The 15,441-nt window shown below is 46.3% G+C and overlaps 1 protein-coding gene across 1 annotated transcript in view; it reads right to left on the reverse strand.

Moving 5' to 3' along the window:
• LOC143961003 (adhesion G protein-coupled receptor E3-like) overlaps nt 1–15,441 on the reverse strand; it is a 105,209-nt gene that overhangs the window by 25,809 nt on the left and 63,959 nt on the right. Inside the window, exons 9-12 of the mRNA XM_077470105.1 lie at nt 14,472–14,555; nt 12,088–12,256; nt 10,310–10,423; nt 9,991–10,151 (exon numbers count right to left, since the gene is read on the reverse strand). Of these exons, the coding sequence (XP_077326231.1) occupies nt 9,991–10,151; nt 10,310–10,423; nt 12,088–12,256; nt 14,472–14,555 (528 nt within the window). The remainder of the gene's footprint in view (nt 1–9,990; nt 10,152–10,309; nt 10,424–12,087; nt 12,257–14,471; nt 14,556–15,441) is intronic.

Here is a 15,441-nt window from a genome sequence, read left to right on the forward strand (position 1 = left end):
TTATTTAAGTGAAGGCGGCAGGCTTGCTATACATTTTTTACCCCACACACAGAGTGGTAGCGTGAGAGTAACACATAACAAAAGTTCTGCTCATCTGTCTCCTCCTTCCCCCTCTTTAAATGTTGGCATCTTAAATTTTTTTGGGGGAAGCGGGTACCTGGTTTTGACAGGTACCTGCTCCCAATATGGTCGGATCACTGCGGCGATCCGAGCGGAAGTTTGCCCACCTTCCCCCACAGCCTTCTGGGACATGTCACAGGTCCCAGAAATTGATGGAACCATTCACAAAGTGCAGCACAATTTTAGTAAATATAAACTGCTAAATACCCTTTCTCATCAGGAGCATATAGCAATCTTGTTATTTTTATCAGTTCCTGGTGAAGCTTGTATTTATTATTATTATTATAAAAGATTTATATAGCGCCAACAGTTTACGTAGTGCTTTACAACTTGAGGGTAGACAGTACAAATACAATACACTTTAATACAGTAGAAATCAGAGGGCCCTGCTCCTGAGAGCTTACAATCTAAGAGGGAAGGTCAAGAGATACAAGAGGTAATAACTGTGGGCGATGTGCTGATTGAGAAGATAAATGTACAGTTGTTAGGTAGGGGCCAGATAGGCTTCTCTGAAGAGATGTGTGTTTCAGGAATCATCTGGAAGTGGATAACGTAGGAGAAAATCGGACAGATTGGGGTAGAGCATTCCAGAGGATGGGCGAGGCTCTGGAGAAGTCCTGAAGAGCAGCACGGGAGGAGGTGACAAGGGAGTTTGAGAACAGGAGGTCTTGGGAGGAGCGAACAGAACGATTAGGTTGGTATTTTGAGACTAGGTTAGTGATGGCTTTGTAAGTTATAGTTAGTATCTTGAATTTAATTCGGTGGCTGAGTGGCAGCCAATGGAGGGATTGGCAGAGGGGTATAGCAGACGCTGAATGGTTTGTAACGTGGGTGAGCCTGGCAGCAGCGTTCATGATGGACTGAAGTGGAGATAGCCTATTTAGAGGTAAGCCAATGAGGAGGGAGTTGCAGTAGTCGAGGCGAGAGATGACCAGGGAGTGGATTAGAAGCTTTGTGGTGACATTCGTTAGGAAGGGGCGTATCTTGCAGATGTTGCGGAGGTTGAGGTGGCAAATTTTGGATACCGATAGGATGTGGAGCCGAAAGGTTAGTTCAGAGTCCAGCATTACACCTTGACTTGGGGGGACAAGTTGATAGTTGAGCCGTTGATATTGACAGAGAAATCAGGGGAAGCGGTACCTGAGGGAGGAAATATCATGAGCTTGGTTTTGGATAGGTTGAGTTTGAGGAAGTGATGTGACATCCAGGCTGATATGTCTGCTAATAAGTTGATAATACGTGAGGAGACAGAAGTCTCTTTATAGTGTAGGAGGAGGTTTCATACTGCACTAGCTGTCCCATGAGGTTGCAGGGCTCCTGACCATCCATCTGGACTGTGTTGATCACATGCACTCTCCCCAGAACAAAAAACCTCTCTAGCAATACACACCAAACGGAGCATGTGCAGCCTGACTCCAAAGGCTCTGTCTTATCCAGACTTGTCCAGGTGGACAGTGCAGGGAGGGGTGTATCAGGGGTGTATACAGGATCAAGCAGCCTTTTAAACAGACTGCAGACATAATTCTCTTTTCATAGCATATTTCTTACAGCTTGATTTCTACTTTAGTACAGAAAATGACAGCATATGTATTTCTCAGGATTAAAAAGGTAATAAAAAGAAACACAGTTTGCAATAAATAATAAAATGTTTCTGCTGGTAGAACACAACTACCAGGCAATCATTTTATTTTGGGTATTGATTTCAATAAAACCAGCTTTCTGCTTGAAAGAGTTGTGATGAAGAATATGTAAAATGAATGTCATTTACACGTTGCCATCAAATCTACTCTTTATTTTAGGTTTATGTTTACAACTGTTTGAAATGCCTCTCAGTGGCAGGTTGTCTGTAGCCATCAATCTGGGACTCCTGGAATTCATGCAGATTTCAGGGGAGAGACAAGACAAGGCAATATGAAAAGTGTTTATATTGAATTGAGTCTATGCTAGACTGCCTTTGAGTTTGATGGTTGCTTTTGGTAATTTTGTACAAGAAAAAGGGAAAACAACATGGCACGCACTAAATACCAATGCAGAATAAGTTTATCACTGAACAACACTGAAAGTTAGTTTTTGCACTGAGCACAACTACAAAGGGGTACAATGTATTATGTATTATTTTATTTATTGCTATACCTACTAGGGTTGCCACCTGTCTGGGATTCACCCAGACAGTCCGGGTTTCGAATTGCGTGTCTGGGTTTAATACCAAGTAACCAAATATCACAACTGCTGAGTGCATAGGTGTGCACACGGGCCCCACCCCCATACATGGACAGGAGAGAAGATAGGGCTTGATCTACTCCTCCTCGTCCCGCTCCTATCCTTCTGCCTGCCCACCCACACTCCAATCCCGGCGTGCTGTGCCTCAGGAAAGGGATGTGTGAGCTGGAAGTTTGAAGGTCAGCAACTGACAGATACATTCTGGATGAAAGGTGTCGATGCCTGAGCCTCCATCCTCAGGTGAGTGAGCTCACAATCCAATGTCTGTGACTGAAGTCTCCGCCCTCCCTCCCTATTCTCTCCTGCCTCTATGTGAGTGAGTACACTAAGGTAAGGGGGACTCAGATGTAAGGGGTGCCGTTGTGGACTATGATGTAAGAGGGGCTTTGGGAACACTAATTTAAGGGGGAACACTGGGAACTCTGATGTAAGTGAGCAGAAACCTCCTTACATCAGAGTTTCCCTTTACACCAGAGTCCACAGCATTCCCCCTTAAAAAATAATATTTTTCCATGCACAGCTAAAGTGTTCGGCTTGGGGGGCGCTTCCAGATGTAGAGGGAACAAGACGTGTTCCAGAGGAGCTCCGCTGATCCTGATATAATCCGCAGTCATCCTATCACTGCCAGCACCAGGAGAGTCTCCAAACTCTCCCTAAACTACACCGGGCAGTATCTGCAACAGCCCCAGCAGAAATTGTGGAGCTCGGGCCGGCCGATCGAGTCTCCACAGGGCCGCGGCCGGCTCCACACTTCAGGGACCCGCCACCACCTTGAGGCCTACCTTGCCTGTAACATCCCGGGTTTGAGTGCCGCCATCTACTGGAGGAGTGGCACCAAATCCACAAACATCCTCATCGGCCGTCTCCGGGTGGAGCTGGATAGTGAGGGGGCCTGAAACAGCACCGGAATATCCACAGAGGCCAGCTCCGGGCGTCCGCAGCTCACCACCATCTTGCGGCCTGTCAATCCACGGCCATCCTACTACCACCAACAACCTGGAGGGCCTCCAAACCCTCCCCGTACAGCATCTTCACCGGCCCCGACCAAAATTGTGGAGCTCGGTCGGTCGATCGGGTAACCGCAGGGCCGCGGCTGTCTCCACACTTCAGGCACCTGCCTCCATCTTGAGGCCTACCTTGCCTCTGACATCCTCGGGCTCGAGTGCCGTGATCCACGGAAGAAGAGGCGGCGGATCCTCACACATCCATGCCGGCTGTCCCTGGGAGTGACCTGGATTGAGAGGGGGACTGGAGGAACCCTGGAGGATCCGTGGAGGCCGATTCCAGAAGCCTGCGGCCTACAGTCATCTTGCGGCCTAATGTACCAGGCACATCCTTCACACTAAGGTACTGTGTTCCAGCATTGCTATACTACCCTCCCGGTGCCCCAATCTGTGCCTCTGAAACACTGCACTCCCTTCTCTGTGCTGCCATTGGTGCCCCAGCAGTAATGCCTGGTCTACCCTGTGCATCCACCCTTACCGAAGCTGCACTCTGCTGAGGCCCTTGGTCCAGTGTGGAAAGCTCATCACCTCTCATCCTGCTACCAGAACCCCTGAACCTGCCTGCTGTCCCTCAACAAAGGAACTTACCAGAGCATCAATACGGAGACAGCTCTCATCCTGCTTCCGGGACATAGGCCCTCAGCCCACAGGCTCCCCCAGGACCCTCCTCCATCTCGGGGGGTGAACCTCGGATGGGCCACCCTACGACCCGCTACTCCAAATCCGGTTCGAAAGGCCCTTGTGCTCCCCCACTGGCGGCTGCCTCATCTGCAAGACGGTCCATGGGTAAAATGGCGACCAGTGCGCAGGCGGTCGGGGATTTGGGGGAGGTGGTGGCACCCACGGGAGCGGAGATTTTAGAAGCCATAATATCCTGCAAAGAAACCCTGACAGCAAAGATCATCTTCCTGACAGTGGATGTCAGGCTCATCCGCCAAGATATGGACAAATTCCGGTCCCACATCATCAAAGTGGAGGAGTGGAGGACAGGGTCTCCACAGTGGAGGACACAGTCCGGTCGGACTCAAGGGAGGTAAAGGCCCTGCAGTTCCAGGTAAAAGCGCTCCAGGAGCGTGCAATAGATACTGAAAATCGCTTCAGTCGGAACAATATCTGCATACTTGGACTACCCGAGAGAGCTGAGAGCCCTAGACCCGCTGAGTTTACTGAGCAGTTGTTGCCCACCCTGTTCAACCTGGGGGATATACCACCCACCTTCGTGGTTGAAAGAGCTCACAGGGTCCCACCGCTCCCTCCGAGACCTGGGGCTCCTCCGCACCCTTTCCTGTTGCGGCTGTTAAACTACCGCAATTGAGATTGCATCCTGGCGGCGGCTCGTACCATGCCTGAAATTAAGTATGAGAATACCAGACTGCTCTTCTTCCGGGACTTCTCTCAGGAAGTACAGCAACGATGCAAATCCTTTACTGATGTGAGACGCCGGCTCAGAGAAAAAGGAATTAGATTCGGCCTTTTGTATCCCAGCAGGCTGCGGATCACTGATGGTGACAACACTCGTTTCTTTGACACTCCAGAGGCTGCGGCGGCGTGGCTGGATACTCACTAACCATACAAGGCCATGGAAATAATGACCGACTACAACCAGCAGGGAGTAGACTAGCCAATCATCCCTTTCCCTTTTAAAAGGACTGCCTCCTGGTGACTCCCAGCATCAGTTGCTCTCTGTCCCCAATCCCTACCTACCCACTGCATCCCATTTTTACCCATATTGAATGTTTTCTGTCTTTTCTTGCTGGCTGGACTGCCGATCATTCCTGTCTGAGGAACTCCAACGACAGCCACTGAATCATCCCACCTTTGATCAGAGGCTCCCCCTGTTGCCCCCTGTTTCCGTACCCACACTTTGGATTTCCCTCCCTGAGTCTAGACGGACTTTCTCGGGAAGGGCTCTACCCACCTCCGACCCTACGGCCTAACGTCTAGGGGTCCTCGTGACCTAAGGACTTTATGTTTTTTCTAGTTACGGGACAAAACCCTATGTCGGTTTGTATGATTCTCTGGCCTATTTTTTGGTCTTTGAACGTGGTGTTAATGATGTTTGGGTAGGGTGTTATGTGTTCTGGGGGGAGGGGTTTCTCTACTTTAAAAAAATGTATATGTACTGTGCTGCTCAAATGCTGCTGAATATACATGCCAAAATTGGGTTTATTTACATCTACCGGTTGGATAAGACCATCCTGCTTCTGTTTCCCCCTGGTGTTCCATGATGGCCCCCTCAAATGCTGAGTCACTGACCATTCTGTCAGGGGGCTTAACTCCAAATACAAACGCTCACTGTTATTCCAATATTTAAAACTGCATAAATCCCAACATAGTGCTGTTACAGGAGACGCACTTAACTGGTAGTAAGGTTCTGGCTCTGAAAAAACCCTGGGTGCAAAGGGCGCTTCATGCGACCTACTCCTCGTATTCTCGAGGGGTGTCTATATTGATCAGTAAACGGGTTCCATGTGCAATTCATGAGATTCATTTAGATCCCCAGGGGAAATTTGCTATGGTGGTGTTGAGCATCTATAATAAGAAATATGTTATTCTGAACATCTATCTGCCTCCTCCGAGCCAGATACACTTCTGTACGCACTATATGAAAAGCTGGCTCCGCATTGCCCGGCGTGTGTCCTGTTCATGGGAGATTTTAATGCCACACTGTCCCGTGACCTGGATAGACCCTCCCCACAATCTACTATCACCTATAGTGGGGTCTCTGGAGGCCCTGAAGGGGTTGCTATTCAGGGGGCTAAAAACACCTCACTGCCTCACCCCTTCTATGCGCACCACTATGCAGGCGTGGAGGGTGGGAGAGGCATTGAGGGCACCCCAGCCGAACTCCTGGTCTCCTCACACCCCCCTGTGGCTGAACCCTAACCTATCATAGTTTAATACCATTCCAGACCCACAGGCCTGGACTCAATACAAAGTACCGACCCTTGAGCATGTTATCACCAATGGAGAGCTCACTCCCTTTCATGTGTTGTGTACCAAGTTTACCTGCACAGGCCCATTTCAGGTATTTCCAAATTGCTCATGCTCACAGGTGGCAGTTCTTAGACCAACCAATTATACTGGAATATTCGGAGCTTGAATCCACCCTTCGGGTTAAAGACCTGGAGAAACCCACGTCTCAGATCTATGGGTCCCTGCTGGTTTCTGCCGTCCCCGAGCTGTCATCCCTCCGCAGGAAATGGGTGGAGGACATACCAGGGCTGGATGAGGATGACTGGAGGGAAATCTGGGATTTTCCATTCTCCCCTCTGGTCTCAGCCAGGGACAAACTGGTCCAATACAAAATTGTACACAGAGTTCACTATATGCCTCACAGGCTGCACCAGATGTCGTCGGTGTATTATCCGGCGTGTTGGCACTGCTCATACCAGCCGGGGTATTTCTTTCACATTTTGTGGGCCTGCCCAGCAATTGCACAATATTGGAAAGAAGTACTCCAAGTGATCGCTAAGATCACTAAGACCAGTGTCCCTTATGATCCTAAACATTGTCTGCTGGGACTAGTGGAACAAATGTCAATGCTCAGAGCCAGGAAAATACTTATACTGTATCCTTGTTATTGTATTATGCACATAAGGTCATCACAATGAACTGGAAACAATCATCTCCCCCCTCGGTCCAATTCTGGAAAAATCTGGTGAACACCAGTTTACCCCTTTATAAAGCCACCTACTCGGGCAGGGGCTGCGCACAAAAATTTGAAAAAGTATGGACCTGTTGGTTAGAAGATAATACCACAGCAAACGATGCAGTAACCAAACCCTAGATCATCATTTTGGTTATAGTATGGTAGTACACTGACCCAATTACCCTCATGTCACATCATCCTGTCATTATAATATTGAGCACAGATTCTCCTGAACTAAACCTCTCCCCACATTGGGGTATAGATAAGTAAGGTTGTTATTATGTATGACCTGTCCTGTTGCAGTCTGTTGCTGCATCAGTGACAGGTTATTTATGTTGTATGATCTGCCCTGTTGTGGTCTGTTGCCACATCAGAGGATCTGCCCCTACGTGGCAATGTTTGGCCCCTGTGTGGGCATTATTGTATGCTACTGAAGAACTCAATAAAAAAGATTTTGCAAAGAAAAAAAAAAAGTGTTCGGCTTGAAGAAAAGGTGGCAACCCTAATACCTACACATATATTATATCTACAGTGCACTGTTCACACTTACGTCCCAGGTCCCCTCTTCCTTCACAGCTGTCTTTAATTACATGAGGAGCTGGGACTTAAACAGATTAAAAAAATTAACTCAGGGCAGGGCTTTTTTTCTCAAACAATAGGTGCTGGAACTTAACCACGGCCCCACAAAACCCCTCCCCTACACACACTCTCCAAATCACATAAAATTTCACGAAAACAGTAGGAGAGTCCTAAAGGGGCATTAAAGCGGAGGTTCACACAAAAATTGAACCTCCACTTTTCGGAACCCTCCCCCCCTCCGGTGTCACATTTGACACCTTTCAGGGGGTGCAGATACCTGTCTAAGACAGGTATTTGCACCCACTTCTGGGCATAGACTCCCACTCCCACTGCCTCTTCCTGTCCCACCATGGTGTCTGCTGGGACACACACGGGTCCCAGAGACAGCGCGGACCATTCTCATTGCGCTGTGTGACTCGCGCATGCGCAGTTGGGATCCGGGAAGTGAAGCCGCAAAGCTTCACTTCCTGATTCCCTCACCGAGAATGGCGCGGGCAGCAGCCGAGAGCCGAGCGATTGCTCGGCTTCGGCTGCCGACATCGCTGGACTCCAGGACAGGTAAATGTCCATTTATTAAAAGTCAGCAGCTGCAGTATTTGTACCTGCTAACTTTTAATAATTTTGTTTTAGGTGGACTCGCTCTTTAAATACCAGGATTGCATTACATACAGAGTGCAGAGCTGTCACTTGTAAACACAGAAACCAGACTTCTTTGTTTACAAGTGATTGTGGTGAGCAGACACCAAAGGGTCTGAGCCAGAGGTGGTGGAACTGAGTTCCACCAAGTTCCCTCTGAAAAAAAAGGCTTAACTCAGGGAACCCCTGAAATCATTTTTTCAAGATTTCTTCCAGGGTTAAAAGGTTGGGAGGTATATCCACTCACTTCCTCTTGTGTATCCAGGGCAGATCCCTAATTGAACACACATAGCAAAAAATAAAAAAAACCTGATGGGATTGTAACCACTCCCTACTTTAGACACGCTATAATAGTTACAGATTGTTAAGGACCAAATCTTTAAAGCTTAACAGTAAATGGATATGTTGTGCTAACTCTAAGCAAGTGCCTGCAGTGGCTGCAATCCTAGTGCTTATTTTATAGTAGTACATCTGCAATGAAAAAGGGAAGCACCGTCTCCATGGATACAATATGCCCGTCCCTCATTGCCAGTAGCAAATTATGCTTCCCTGTAGATGCTGAGCCCCAGGGACTCTACTCAGTTTGCCCTGATGCCCTCCCCTTTCCCCCTCCCTTCCCAATATCCACTTTCTTTACTCTCTTCTTCGCCTATTCTTCTTTCCACCTACTACATCCTAAACCTTCCTCTAATGTTATATAAAGGCAAAATCCTCTGTTGACTTGACCCTTCCTCTTCTTATAAATGGATTACGTCCCCTATTGGACCCAATTTCACACTCTGACCAGTTTCCTATCAGTTGCCACATCCCTTTCTCAATCCCTGTTAGCCACTACTGTCATGTTGTTTCCTCGGCCTATGGACCAGTAAGCCTCTGCATGGCTCGAATGTGGCCCCGAGTTACTGGTTATTGCAGTCTGGGATAATGAACAGTCCATTGGCTTTGTTTTGTTTTTTATTTTTATTTATAAGAATTAGAACTTGGATGGGATTAAGGATTTCATGGGATGCCCAGAAAAGATTCTTGCATGGCTTGGGGCAATTTAGACACTCTTTTCTGCACAACACATGCTGCAGACTACCTCTCCTTCTCACTCCAGCACAGTTTTTCAGGTGCAGCAACCAATGGTTAGACCTGACACTGGTTTCGGCCAGGCCTTAGCAGGGTGCCTTATTACAGGAAAGGCCACAGACCCCTATGGTGTAGCAAAGAAAGTTTTGGTGCTAGCTGCCCTGTTTGGTGGACTACTGATCTCAGTCAGCCCTTTGCAGACCCTGACAGCCCTCCTGGCTGCAGTGGCCTGACTTCACTGCCAGTCGCATCACAATCTTTCCCGCTGGCTCTACATCCATCTCAGACTGCACACTCCCAGTCCGCTCTGGCATGCCTCTCCCAGCTCTCCTGACTGTGCCTGTCACTCACCAACACCTGGTGGATCCCTCCTGGAGACTTGCCCAGGAGGATTCCCTACTGTCCTCTCTGGCTCCTGTTCAGGACACCCTTGGGTTATATGGAGTTCCTGTTCAGCGTCGTCTTCCTTGTTTGAATCTACTGACAAAAGTGCACCAAAAATGTTTCTAGGACATACATCTGATCTCCCTGTAGCTAGAGCAATACATGTCTGTACAACTGACTGGCTGCTGGCAGTAGGGGTAGTTTGGGCAGACTCAAGGATATCTAGGTTTATGTGAATCATCCTGACCCAGGTCAAATCTTTCTATAATGGCCAATATGCATACAGTGTGCAGATATCAAACTCACGGTTTTACTTGTACCGACCTTTAGCTGATTGAGGTAGAAGGCCACTGGAGGGTCCAAGTTTTCTGTATTGGGATTGGTGATGGCTCCACTTATTATGTTGGAATTGATCTCCTCTGTATTTTCATGGTCACTTTCCCCTATTTCTCCAAGTCCTTTATAGGTGATTAGGATTGCTCCATCTCAATAAAAAATAAGTACATGCAATAAAGACAGGGAACTACAGTCTGTACACTAAGATAGCCACTACCAGGGCGTGCCATATACTATAGAACATAGATGAGGTACAAAAGTCCACAGCAGCCATTGTTTGCCTTTTTTATAAGAAAGCTGTACTCACCAGTATTTCCAGGCACATGTGTGCATGGCACCCTCATGGTGTTCTCCACAACAGTCAGAATTATAGAAGGGGCTCCTTTACCACACAGATCCCTGGAAACCTTCATCTGAACCTCTGCAGCAGAGAAAATGGATAATAAAAGAGATTGTATACTCAAATAAAATTTTGAAATTTTTTCAAGGGTTCCTCTATGTTGAAAAGGTTGAGAAAGGCCGCTATTAAGGGATTTGCTTCATTCATATTTTGTGTCTGAGGTCTACAACCACTTTAAGCTGACCGTGGAGCTGGCAGGTATAGGATGTGGAGCTGACTGACCATTAGCAAGTGGGAACAAAGGGAGAACAGGAGCTGTTTGAGGACCACTAGTCAATAAATAGACAGGAGTCTATTTAGACAATAGTCAAGGCAGAGTGGCATCTGAGCATATATTTGGGAAGGTGGGGAAGGAGGCAGAATAGTAACTGGTTGTGCACCCACGAGGCAATAATTAGGCAGAGTAAAAGTTGATAATGATGAGGGTGGAAGGCAGAGAAGAGTAATGCCGTGTACACACGACCAGACTTTTCACCAGCAAAGGTCTGACGGAACGAATCTGCCAGACAATTCAATCGTGTGTAGGCTTCATCGGACCTTTGCGGTCTAAAAATCAGACGGACTTTAGATTTAGAACATGTTTCAAATCTTTCTGACAGACTTGAGTCCGGCCGAAAAATCCTTTTGTCTGTATGCTAGTCTGACGGGCGAAAACCGACGCTAGGGCAGCTATTGGCTATTGGCTATGAACTTCTTTATTCTAGTCCGGTCGTACATCATCATGCTCAAATCCGTCGGACTTTGGTGTGATTGTGTGTGGCCAAGTCCGTTCGTTCGGAAAGTCCGTCGGAACTCCACTGAAAAGTCAGTCGGGAAGACCGTCAGACCTAGTCTGCCAGAAAGTCCGGTCGTGTGTACATGGCATAACAGCTTCACATGGAACATTGTGAGAGGCAGAAAAAGGGGAACAACGATACAGTGAAAGATGACAGAAATCAGAGGATCATGGATGGGAGAACAGAGGAGAGGTAGAGGTTGAGTTGACCATGGATACGGGGAAGAGAAGGCAAGGCCGCATAGAGAAAAGGATCATGCATTGGAGGAAGATAGAGAACAAAGTGAGATATAGTAGTGTTTGTTCCATTGGGAGTGGAAACACTGGTCATAGATTGGAGTGGGGGAGACTTAGTGGACAGGGTTAACCATCTGCTGGACATATTTATGAAAATACAACTGAAATTGAATATATTCTTGGGAGCTTGTCTCCAAATTTGCAGCCTAGGACCAGTGTCCAAAAACATGATACTACAGAAAGGATTGCAGTAATTTCTATGGCTCCTTCACTTGTGAGTGTAAACTTCAGGTTGTGCTACTGAGCCTTGTAAACAAATTACTTCTTTAACAGAACAGATAAGTAGAGCTTGGACACCTGAAAAGGAGGCAAAAGCTCCACCTCCTGGATGAATAAGAAAATACAACATTTTCATATGCAATATATATATTTTAGCCCTGACCAGAAGAAAAACATGTACGAAACCCCATTAAATATTCCCCTTAATGTTAAATAGAGATTTTAAAAACATTCTTTACAGAATGGATTATTATTACAACTTCAAATTTTCACACTTAATTCCAAAACACTTTCTGAAATGACAATGAAAAATGTAAACTTGATTCTTTCAGTTCATCTCTAGCTCAGCAACTAGTTATTCAAACCTTGGAAGTAATTCTAACTGCCCACTTACCTAGCTCTGGCGTGCTGATGTTACGGTTCTGTAGATCTTTAGAGAACGTTTCCAACAGTGAGTTCTGAACACTATTGACTATGGAAGTGACAGCTAAACGTTGCTCTGAGGTGCTCAAGTTGGTTAAGGCAACATGATTGAGAACATTATTTAATTCCTGGACCACTTGCTATAAAAATAAAAGACAAAGTATGAAAGACACTCAGAATAAGTATTTGAAAAAAATTCCATCACCTGGAAACTCCCCAGAAGAGAGACCAGAAGATACTAAAAGTCCTGGATGGATAGTGTCACCTCACATAAAATATATTTTCTCATATTATTTATATTTTAAATGTTACTCCTGAAGCATGAGATGAGCACAGAACCACTCACTTAGCTGGGAGACATAAATACTAAAATCTAAAGCCATCATTTTATTTAGCACTGCATCTTAGGTCTGTCCTGTCCACACCTGTCCTCATTAGTGACCTTTAAAGTGAGACTACAGCTTCAAGCCCATGCCTGAGCAACAAGGTTAGTCTATTTGCTCATGCCCTTGACAGAAGACTGTCTTGAATTCTGTCTGGTTTGCTTTCATTAATTTCCTGTATATTGTTTGGATTGTGTTTACACTCAGCTAGTCTGAACTATTTCTGATCATCAGTCTGTTACATATGCTATTGTGTATCTCCAGTCCATTTACCCATCTGGAAAAGTGACAATTGTTTGTCCACACCTGGCCTGGCCATCAACTTACTGTCTCTGCCACTCTCTTTCATTTGCTCTGATCATCAGTCTAAGGACTTACACTGCTCTGCCATCTGTCCTGGCTGTTGTTTTCTGTTGCCCTTGGCAACACAGAGGTCCTAACAAATTCTACTATAAGTGATCGCTCTCTGCTGAGTGCCTAAATGTTCATACAACCATTAATGGAAATCTCTACTTGAAGAATTATTGAAGCCATGTGTCCATTCTGGACCTAGGATTCAGGGTACTCCACAATGACACAGGAATTAGTCTGAAAGTTATAAAATAATAATATTTAAGCTGCAATTCAATTTTATAGTAAATCTGTCTTGAGGAAAGTACAGGGGCTGTTTTTGCTGATCTCTTTCTGAAAAAGCAAGTGTAGCGCCGGCTCCTGAAGAGCTATATGTTTTGAAAGTTAATGTTTCACCTAAACTGCAGTTTGGTTTGGGTACCATTGTTCCAAATTGGGACCTCAGCATTAGTCTGACTGGACTATAGGATGTTCAGCCTGGCCACAGGGGACACTGTCTCTTCTGGCAGGCATGGAACCAAAGTCTGGTTGGGTGCTTTAAGGTTACCTTCCCTCCGAGCCCGCCCAGTGGGAGTGTCACTCTTGCTGTGCTTGCTGGGAGAGGATACTTAAGATGCGAATGTCACGTGGTTTGGGGTACCGGTCCAGAAGTATGTTCTGACTCCATGGTCCTGGTCCTCCTGACCAGCCCCCAGGAAGGCTATGGTCTGGGGTGCGGATCCACCCCACTTATTCTCTGGCTAGCCCGAGCCAAGGAAACTAAAGAAGGATTCCGACGTGGTTCAGTGTCGTCTCCGGTAGTTGGAGAGGCCCAGTAACTTCGTAGCTATCCAGGGGAGGACTCTTCAGAAGAAGGCCAGGTACGGGTTGGCTTCTTAGCAAGAGCCTGGTGGGGCTGAAGTACCTAAGTGAATCCAGTCTCGTGGGTATCGCCAAACTGGCTGAAAGATCCAGGTATCACACGAGTGTTCCACAAGTTCTAGTTTCCTGTATGTTCTACAACAACGCCTGTGGCAGAGACTTGTTCCTGAGTTAAGCACCTTGTTGGCTGCTAGGCCTTGTGAGAGAGGGACTATCCAACTTGAGTGAACATCCAGTTGTGAATGGCTATTCTCTGGATTTAGTCAAAGTAAGCAAGTCCTTCATTATTGACTTTGACACAAGAGTAAGAGTCTGTTTGTTGACTACAGTTTTTTCAAATAAAAATCCCTTTAATGCGGATCTGTCGTCAGTCTCTAAAGTTATTGGGCCATCTACCACGGGAAACCCCTAGACACAAATCGAGGAGAAGAAGGTAACGGTAAGCCCAATCAAACCAGCAGCTCCTTCGGGGGTCAGTGCTACACAAGTAACCTGCTTGACCTGCTAAAGTTAATACTTTGAGACTCTGATCAGGGACAAGTATGCAGCTGAGTATGTTTATGGAAAAGTCAGTAAGAATAGTCCTATATTGGAATACTTGTTTCCAGTAAGCAATTAAAAGTACTGAAGCAAAAGCATCTAGTAAGCATTTTCAGAAGGAGAGCCCCTGTTTTTCTTTCCTCGCAGGTTTAATACTTTAGTGACTGTATAGGATATGTGCAGCTACATAACAAAACGATCAAAACAGCTCTTTTGTTACCTCTACGGAATTGTTGGTCTTAGTGGTTTGACAAGATTGTTCCTGAATACGAGCATTCTCCCTCAACAAAGAGCAAAATGCATCCTGTAGTAAAAGAGACAATATGGCATTCACATTGATGCACAGTAAGACAAATGTTTTCAGTCTACTTGTGGAAAGAAATGATCATTGGCTCTTATGGCCATTAGATCTCTTTTCTGTGCTGTATTTTTCAGTTAAAGTCCATTCCAGGGCAAATTTTCTGCACATCCATACCACTTCCAACTATTCACAATTTAAAAAAAAGGACACTTTTTACTCACCCAGATATGCCATCATGTGACACCCCAAGTCCTCCAGGAGCAAAGACTGGAGATTCACCAGTGGATCAAAGGCCACCACCAACTGGTCTTTTCATCATGCTGCCACTGGAGTCTCCAGGACCTTGTGAGAACCCTGTGGTTGGACCCAACTGGAAGTGACTACGTCACTAAGCAATGATGTGGGCAACCAAGGAAGACTTAATACAGAGCCTGTCACATGAGCATAAATTCAGGTAAGTATTTGGGCCATTTAGATTGTAGGGTTTTTAATTAATGGGGCGACGTTTGGTGGGAAACCTCCCTGGCCAAACTTTTGCTTTGTTTAGATAACCTTTTGATTGGCTAATGGTAGACATAGTCATCAGAGTGGTAGACATAGTCATCAGAGGGCTCCTGTACATGACCTTGTAAATACCTTGGTGATGGACCCAAGTGGGAGTGTCCATGTCACTAAGCAGCGACTTGGGCACCCGAAGAAAACAGAAGACTTGTGATGAGGCCATTTCGATATTTTTTTTCTTTAAATCATTGGAGCTACTAGCTAGAGCAGCAGTCCCACATTTTTCTAAACAAAGGGTCCGTTTACTGTCCTTCAAACTTTAGGGGGCTGATCCGTGAAAAGTGAAATTAGAAAATGCCTCAGCATTAGTGGGAGTAAACAATGCCCC

The sequence above is a fragment of the Lithobates pipiens genome, unplaced genomic scaffold (assembly GCF_037356315.1).
Source record: "Lithobates pipiens isolate NorthernLeopardFrog02 unplaced genomic scaffold, aLitPip1_a1.2 Scaffold_8, whole genome shotgun sequence".
In the NCBI taxonomy this organism is placed as follows: Eukaryota; Metazoa; Chordata; class Amphibia; order Anura; family Ranidae; genus Lithobates; species Lithobates pipiens.